The sequence below is a fragment of the Lolium rigidum genome, chromosome 7 (assembly GCF_022539505.1).
Source record: "Lolium rigidum isolate FL_2022 chromosome 7, APGP_CSIRO_Lrig_0.1, whole genome shotgun sequence".
Classification (NCBI taxonomy): domain Eukaryota; kingdom Viridiplantae; phylum Streptophyta; class Magnoliopsida; order Poales; family Poaceae; genus Lolium; species Lolium rigidum.
Genome location: NC_061514.1, coordinates 268724004 through 268733219, shown reverse-complemented (window position 1 = coordinate 268733219; position 9216 = coordinate 268724004). Strand labels below are relative to the sequence as shown.

The following is a 9216-nucleotide window of genomic DNA, read 5'->3' as shown; positions in this document are numbered from 1 at the left end:
AAAATTGGATCGCGATGTTGGCCTTTTTCAGTTACGGGTTGAGCAATGAGCCTTGTCCTCCGGGAGGTCCTGTCCACCGACCAGGTCCCGACCAGGCCGGTTCGGGCGGACCACCGCACACCCTCGCCATGCCCAGTTTATTTTTCTTTTTTCCTTTCTCATTTTTTCTTTCTATTTTTTCTCTGTTTTGAATCTGAACAGTTTCAAATTTGAACAATTTTCAAATTTGAATGATTTTCAAATTAAATAATTTTTGAATTTGAACAAATTTCAAAATTGAATGATTTTCAATTTGAACAAATTTCTGAATTGAACGATTTTCAAATTTGAACAAATTTCAACTTTGAACATCTTTCAAAATTTGTTTTTTCGAAATTTGATCATTTTTCTAACTTAAACACTTTTTTCAAAATTCATTCATCTAAAATTTAAACAATTTAAAATCTGCATACTTTTCGAAAATATTATTTTTTAAAAATTGTTTTTCTAATATAAATTTTCTAAATTTAACGTTCTAAATTAAATCTTATAAAAAACAGAAAAGAAAAGAAAATAGAAACAGAAACAGAAAAAAATGGCCAGCACCTAACTGGGCCGACCCGTACCGCGTGCGGTACACGCCGACCTGGTCGGTGTATAGGAAACGCCCAACCAGACACGGTCATTGTTTTTCCTTTGAGGATGGTCTCTGCTTCACGCCTGGCAACCCACGGGCCACGGTAAGAAGGCCCGGTCCAGAGCGGCACCATCCCGATTCCTGAGTCGCGAACAAATCAGGACTGGGTTACCGTCGACGGCTGAGGGCTTGCAGGCAGGTCACCCATGGGCCATGGCTACCCGGAAGGAGCTCGAGGCGTTGGAGAGGACGTTTCAAGAGAACTCTTTAGACCCGGAGGAGGACGAAGACGACGAGAAGATGCGCTGCGTGCTGCCCTTGTTCTATGATAGCAAAGAGGAGGTGTGCGCGGAGATTGCGGCGACGGCGGCGGCGGCGGCTGAGAGGCGGCGGCGGGAGGCCGAGGAGAAGGCACGAGAGGCGGAGGAGGAGAAGCGGCGGGCGGAGGAGAGGAAACGGCTGAAGGAGGAGGCCGTCTGGAGACGAAAGAAACACGAAGAGGTCGTCAATTCGATCCGCCAGTACAATACCAAGACCAAGCGTGTGGAGTACACCCGGTTCCCCTTCGCGGATTTCTCCAAGTTCAACCTCAACGAGATATGTATGTCCAATTATTACCATCTGCATCCCCTTTATTCGATTTTGATGAGCAACTCGCTTTATTTGTCTGGTTTGATCTTCAAGTCTGCGTGTAATTGATATCTATGATACTCCCATTGCTTAACCAAAGTCCTCATCACCGCAACAAAAACCCAAGTCCTCATCCACTAACTACCAAATACATCAACTACGGTAATTCATATCTATTTTTTCGCAAGTAGCTGTTTTATTTGAATTAATGTGCGTAACTCAGTCTCCATGATTAGATAAGCCTATGAGTACATGAACCACTCATTCTCAACAAAGTGAGAATTGGTTATTTACCCAAAACTTCACCATCCTTGGATCATCTACCAAAAGTTCACTGTACATTGGCAAAATACCCAACAAGGACTTGAAAGCAAAATAAGAATTGAGCAGGACCCTAACTGAAGCTGTTCACAAAGCGTTCAGTCTCTGGGATGGCATCCACCTGTTAACAAAACTCATGTACCAGCGTGCATTCTGTTGTCAGCAACTAATGATTTACTACCTTTTTTTTTGTATACCGTGACTGGACACTCACCACGTATGCCATGTATACCAACAGGAAGAGTGAGACCACTGATCCTTGGCTTGATTTAAAAGCTGATCGATAACATTGCAATAAAGAAGAATATGTGCACTAAATTTATCCGACCAAATGAAGGTGTTCACCATGGATAGCATTCATAGGCATATATGTATAGAAAACTCTGTAGTAACAAGTTCACCAAAAAAGAAAATAGAGCTGCGACGAGTGTACATCACAAGAAAATTTAAAATATAGTCAAGCTCACACATCACAAAACGATCGAAGAATAACGAGTTTTAATTTATTCTCCTCTTCTTCCTAGGAGTAATCTTCCTGGCAATTTGTGTCTTTACTTTTGTCGGAGTCCTTGCTGGATATGTTGTGGACGCTAGCTGGGACCCCCCATCTCCAAAAAGAGTGGATTGGCTTAAAAAATGTAGGAAGATGTCACAAATAATGCAAAGGCTACAGAAAAAATGAGTTGGCAATTCAATATCACCTTCTTGTAACACGTCTAGGGCTTATTGATGGTTGACCAGGAGATACGTCCTCATAGGTGTAGAAGGACTATGTACAGATTAGTTATAAAAGTGGGATAAGATGTCACAAAATGCCTACTTGGAGCGTTGTACCTTTTCTTTGTACCAAGTAAAGGGCAACCAGCTTGCCTATGTCCTAACTCTTGACATCATTTGCATCTGTTCTTGCCTCCCATTTGAAGCTTTTTCTTTCCTTGATAACCACTTTCTGTACATGCCTTGATCCTCAGTTTTCTAGGTCTCCCTCTCCCTCTTTTGGATATTGGTGTTTCAACACAAATCCAGGATCAACACTAGGCCACTGAGGCTTGCTTGTTAGTGGTTCTATTTCCCCATGCTTCTCTGAATCTCGCCACCGAATAGTAGCTATGCACAAAGTCTTCCAATTTGATATTTTGTGCAGCTAATACAACCAATGCACGTTGACATGGTTTGCCTGTGTGCTGCCATTCTAGACAAGTATAGTCATGTGCAAGGCACTGCACTGCATGCCGAAGGTCATTTTTTGTAGTATCTTTGACCTCGGCACTCCACTCGCTAGATGCACCCGTCTTAAGATGGCTTAATCCTCTAGAACGAACATTCAACTCTTGTATTATAGCTGGTAGTATTTTACCTTGCAACCTTGCTCCCATTGCTCTCCTCTTCTTAAAAAGCACCATAATTTCCCCCCTCAACTTGTTAGCTAGTTGTGCAAATAGGTAAATCCTTTATATCCCTAATCCAAGAGTTAAATGTCTCAGCAAGATTATTAGTTATGGAGTCACACTTGTTATTTGGATTAAACCCACACCTGAAAAAGCAAGATGAATTAAGTGTGTGCAACAAGAGTTAATTAATGAACATTTCATTTGCAAGAGCTAAAAAAACACCTCATCCATAGCAAATTATGGTACTCCAGTAGGTATGGTGCTACGTTAACGCTTGCTGCAAATATTTTGCCCATGTGGTGATCAAATATCTCTCTTTCATATGTTCTAGCTGCTGGCCACATGCGGTTATATACTTTACCACAGAATTTCTTAACAAAATTTTGTATTAGGTGCTCTAGAAGGCGTCCCCTAACCGTCGCGTCCGCGCGCCGGCCGACGCGCCGCGTCGGCGCGCCCCTTCCTCCCTCCCCTAGCCCTCCTTTGCGTGGTCTCCTCTCCCCCGCCGTCGCCCGGAGCGTCGCCGGGCAAAGCCCCTGCGGCGCGGCGGCGGCGGCCTTCCTCAGCCTGGCGATCGGGGTGCGGCGGCGTCCCTCCACTCCTTTCAAGCAGCAGCGATCCGAGATGGCGGCGACTGGGGAGATAACGCATCGGCGATGTTCGTGGTGGTCGTTGGCCCCGAGCCCTTTGGGCCTCGGCGGGCGGCGGTGCTGCTGACCTCGGCGGTTGCAGGGTTTCCTCTTGGCTATCTCCGAGTCAAAGAGGGCGCCCAGGATCTGATCCGGGTTTGGCGGTGGTGGCTTCCTCTTTGCCGGAGGAGGTCGGCTGGTTGCTGGGGTGGCGGATCACGAGATCCGTCTACTCCGGCGATGAAGATCTAGTCGACGACAAGCTAGCGGTGAAGGGGCCACCGGTGAAAACCGCGCCTTGACATCGTTCTTGGCGGATGATGGCGGCGGCTATTGGCGTCGTTCCCTTGGGAAGGCATCATCTTTGCTAGCCTCTCCGCTTGCTCTTGCCGAGTTGGGGACTCGCGGCTGTCGGTGAAAACCGTGCTACGATTAGCGGGCGATGGTGGCGTTAAGCGTCGCTTCCTTCTTGAATGCATCGTTGTCGCAGTCTGCGGGTACTCACTCGTGCTGCTCCGGGGGAAATCCTAGATCCGGGTCTCTCGGATCGAATGATGACGGCGCTTCCTGCGTCGTTCTACCTCTTGGGGCATCGTTTTTGGAGCAGTGGCTGGATGGAGGTAGATCTTGGTGGAGTGGTGTTCATCTACCACGTTGACGTCGATGATTCTCGACGGCGTGGAGCTGCAGGGTATCGAAGACGGGCGTGGACTGCTGGACGCGTGCAGGATGGTGGAGCTGTCTGGCGTCATGGTGACATCGATGACAGGTCTGGCAAGGTCAATGCGGTGATCCCTCTTGAAGATGGGTGCGAGGAAGACGGCGGTAGCGATTTCTGTGGCATGTGTAATGGTGTGCGCTTAGGGTCCGCTTGACTGGTTGTGCTTCTCACCCGCCAATGAGCGGCTTGGGAAGGCATTCAGTTTTAGATGATATGCATTGGTGTATTGTCAGGGTAATGGCCCTATTCATGGTCACCCCCTTCATCGCTCTTGTAGATATAGCGAGTTGTCGCTGGAAAGGTGGCTTCGAGTTGATCTTTGTATCTCCCTTGTAAGGCTTTGCGAATAATTTAATAAAGAAAAGATGTGTGCATCCTTTGGATGCAGAGGCTGGGGCGATGCTCCCATTTCGAAAAAAAGGTGCTTAATACACTCTTTTCTCATCATTGGGGAAAACAACCTTGAGTGCATTCTCCAAACCCTTGCAAGCATCTGTGCACACAGCCAATAGAGGGGGGCCCTATTGCCCTCTTCAGCTGACTCATAAACCATGTCCAAGTTTCAGTAGTTTTCGTATCAACTATTGGAAACATCCAATTATGTCCATCCAAAGTTGTAGCCACGGCTAGTTTCCCATTCCACTTGCCATTTAAATGTGTCGAATCTATGCTTATGTATGTTCTGCAACCACTCAAAAATCCATCAATGCAAGGCTTGATTGCAATAAACAATCTACTGAAGTGTACTTCTCCATCGACATCTTTAGTGTCAATCTCAACAACACTCCCTGGAGACCTTAGCTCAGTCTCAGCCTTCAAGCTATAAAGCGATTGAAAGCTTTCTTCCCATGTACCATAGAGGTTAGTCATTGCTCTTTCTCTCGCCTTCCGTACTGTCCAATAATTAAGTATGATACCGAAGTTCTATTCCAATTTCTCCTGCAGTTCCGCGGCAGTCGTTTCAGGCTTCTTCCTCAATATAGGCAGTGCCCTATCAGCGATCCAACTCTGAGATGCCATACTAGATGGTTTCCTGCTGCTAGTAAGACAATAGTGTTCAGGCCCTACATTAGTCACTTGCAACTAGAAGTACATGTAAATAATAAGAGAATCACTACAAGTAATAACATATGATAAATAAAGAGATCAATTAAAAAGAACATTAGTCAGATGTTGGTTCAGTACCATGATAGCACCCTCGTGTTGCACCTTTTTAGCCTTAATCTTCCACTTGCATCTTTCAGCTTTACAACTACCCTCAAACCTACCCAGTTCAGATCTTAGAGTCCCTATGTCAAACTCCATGGAAGGGAAGGTGTTGCCACTCTAAATATCTCCATGGAAGGGAACTTGCTGCCTTCCTCCATATTTGGGTTATCCATGTCATAATCGATGTTCTCCTCCTCAGATACATGATCGTCAATTGGGATGGCTGCACCTTCCGTGTCAACATCTTCATAATTCGTGTTGCCTGCAACATCAATATTAGTGCCATCAACACTTGTATCATTCAACGAAGTTGCTTGCATTGGTTGCTCATCCTCGTCCCTCAAACCAAGAAAAGCGAACAGAATTAAATCCAACAGCATCATTTTGTTCAATGACAAGACTTGACCAGTCCACAGTCCCAAAGCCTGTTGTCGATGCATTAGCATCACTATCTCCAACATTGTCGTTAGTGTCCGACATGTCCTACACAACACAAAAGTTTTTTTTTAAGAACAAATTGTTGCATCTCACCTCTACTAACTGTTGTTTTCTATGCTGATAGTACATACGATCCATTTATATATTAATAAAAAACAAAGTCCCAAATTAGATCTTTATGTACGTGCAAATGTGCATGCACGTACGCGTGGGCTTGCATTTATATGCAAGCATGCAAATTTCCATGGGTTTGCTACAGCTAATCACAAGCAAGCTAATCACAAGCAAGTATATGGCTTCCATGAGGCTCCAAAGCAATATGAATTAGTTCATCGACTATCTCTGACTGAAGAATACTAATCAAGTGTCAGACTCGCCCTATACTGACCAACGAATTTTCAAAGGCGCTAGTCCGGCAGTACAACAACATTAGAAATAGCAGAATTAAGATGGAATCAAAGACATACAGGCGCATGGAGCCGGGAAGTACGATCAAGGCGCAGAGCGCCGAGACGTACATGCGGACGGCGACAACGGCAGCGATCGCGGTCGGACAATGTTGATGAAGCTTGGATGGTGTTGGTACAGCTGCGAGGCGTCTCTTGGCGCCGAGGTGATTGGTCTGTCGCCGGGAACGGCGCTGACTCAAAGCGCACGTATGCTGAACTGGTGGGTTTCCATCTAATAGATCCTATCCTTGTGCTTCGTGACCACCTCTCGTGACCAGCTCTAGTTAGGGTCCTGGTGTAATTCTTATTTTGCTTTTAAGTCCTTGCTAGTATTTTGCCAATGTTTAGTGAACTTTGGGTAGATGATCCAAGGATGGTGAAGTTTTGGATAAATAACCAATTCTCCTCTCAACAGAACTTTGTATAGAAGAGCATTTTAATTTTGCACTTACCTTGTTTCCCCTTGTACGTTCATTCTCCCAAAATAATTTGAATGCTGATGCTTTTGCTTTTCCTGCGGTAGTGTCCGTCTTCAATTTTTATACATGGACATTTTAATTTTTCTTTGACCTTGTTGTGATCCTTTCTGTTTATTCTCCCAAAATCATATGAATGATGTTGTTCTGCTTTTGTTTCCGCAGCGCCTATACTTGCCATGAGAAACACCGGCAAGCGGATACACGATCGTGCATATTTTAATTCTATAAATGTATTATCGGTCAAGATAGTTTCCTCAGACAAAGGCTTCCCGCTTAATGTATATGGCAATATTATTCTTAGAGACAACCTCGACAAGAAGTGCATTTATCTCTTCTACCGCCCGACCAGAAGGGATTCTGAGCTCATTAATTCAGAGGTACAACATTTTCTCAAAAGCCTCCGATTGGCAGTTTGCTCAACAATGTGCTCAGTTTGCTTGCTAGTAGACATGTGCATGTGTTTTTATAGTCTGTGGAACACATTTTAACTTCAGATGAATCATTAGCACTAATTATTATTGAGATAAAATGTAAGTAAAAAATGATGCTTGTGCACATCATATGTGTTGCCACTTGGCAGTGTGTGAAAAATTGGCAAGATTGATGTTTGGTAGGAATAGATTATATTGTTTGGCTATTTGGCTATAGTCTAGCACATGATATACACAATATGTCTCACCTAGCTAGCAGATCACAGTAGCTGCTTCTTACTGTCATTGCAGCAGTATTCTTGCTCACCACTAATCTATTATGTATTATTTTCATAGGATCAATCATTGATCTTAACTGGCCCAAGTCGAGGACTTGTCCTAACGGACTATATTTATATTGAGGTCGATCTTAAGATGAAGCTTGGCCAAGGGAAGGATAAACAACTTAGCATAGGATTGCTTGACATTGATGGCCGAGTGGCTCCTCGGGTGCCCACGACTGAGGTTCAGTGCTGCACCCTTGAGAGCAGCCTCGGCACCGTGGAGGTGAGATATGCACTAGTTAAAGAAGCAACGGAGGCTACTGTGGAATTTCAAGTTCTCAAGGGAGATTTCAAGGGTAAAATCACAGCTCACACCACAAGAATTCATGATAGGATGTTGCTTCATGATAGCAGAGCTTGTGGTGCGGTGACCTCTTCGATGGTAGTCGAGTTATCGAACTGTTGCGTCGTGTCCTAGGCTGTCCGTGTGGATGAGGTGCTGTTTATTTCAGCTGAACCTGAAGGTGTGGATACCCTTGTTAAGAAATTTACTCCATCCCTCGGTGGTTCCCGAGTGATGTATTTGATTGGGGTGCCGTTAAGTTAGGTGTGAAGGTAACTTGGTCCGTAATAAGTTTCTAGATTGGATTTTATCTGTACAGTTCAGGGATGTAATACTGGTATGTGCCCTCTACTGTTATGCACTGTATGTTGAACCACAAATCATATGTTGTTACTGACTGGTCTGGGTCTCTAATTAGACTTTTATTTATTGATGTTGCCTCTTAGCTTTTCACTCCCCTAGCTTTATTGCTGCTTCTAGCCCTTTCTGTTTCCTGCCTCATGGCTTACCACTTCTCTGCTAACAAGCCACCCAGCAGGCAGTCAGCTCAGAAAAAAACAACCCAACAGGCGGCAACAACACATACAACGCTTTAATAGATGGCTCACAAACATCTGGAACCATTTGCAACATTCGATGTAAGACCCCCAGGTATAAATAGAGGAAAGATAGCAAATGCTTTATCTTGATCACTTCAGTATTTACATGTTTTTGGTTCAATTCTTGTGACTATTTCGTTGACTAAATTAAGATTCTGCTTTAAAAAAAATGGAAGGCTCGATGAGCCCAGTTTTGAATTAACAAAGCTGTCAACTGACCAGGAGTTAGTAAGTAGAACATGTGTCACAAGAAAGAGATGCAGCGTTACTTCCGTTATGCCTTTTAATAGAAATCGATTCTACTCGTGGTGGGTAACGTGGAAAAAAGAAAGAAAGAGATGCAGTAGACTTGACAAATCAGTATGAAAAGCGGACCAGATACTCTTGTTTTATTTGATGTTTGCATGAGGACATCTACTGGGCGTTACTTTTTCTTTTTGGTAGAGATGGCATGTTTATCCATACTTCACGTATGCAGTGGTTACATATTGATGTCAAGGGATCTTATGGAAACAACATTGATTCCTTAAGGCAACGTAAAAACCTATCGAAATCTTGACCTTATAGGTGTGCAGTGCAAAAAAAAGTGAAAGAAACCCATTTTAGTTGAGAAAATTTGATTCTACAAACCTGCAAAATCTCAACGCGATATAGTTTGATTCTGGCCAACACAAAATTACAAATACTAATAAATCTC

At 44.1% G+C, this 9216-nt stretch overlaps 1 protein-coding gene across 1 annotated transcript; it reads left to right on the top strand.

The window, feature by feature from the left end:
* Positions 1 to 1110: 1110 nt before the first annotated feature.
* Positions 1111 to 8055, top strand: LOC124672742. Its single transcript, XM_047208917.1, has 3 exons — positions 1111 to 1217; positions 7046 to 7260; positions 7651 to 8055. The coding sequence occupies exons 2-3, from the start codon at positions 7060 to 7062 to the stop codon at positions 8053 to 8055; spliced, it is 606 nt and encodes a 201-aa protein (XP_047064873.1). The 5' UTR covers positions 1111 to 1217; positions 7046 to 7059.
* The last annotated feature ends 1161 nt before the right edge of the window (positions 8056 to 9216 follow it).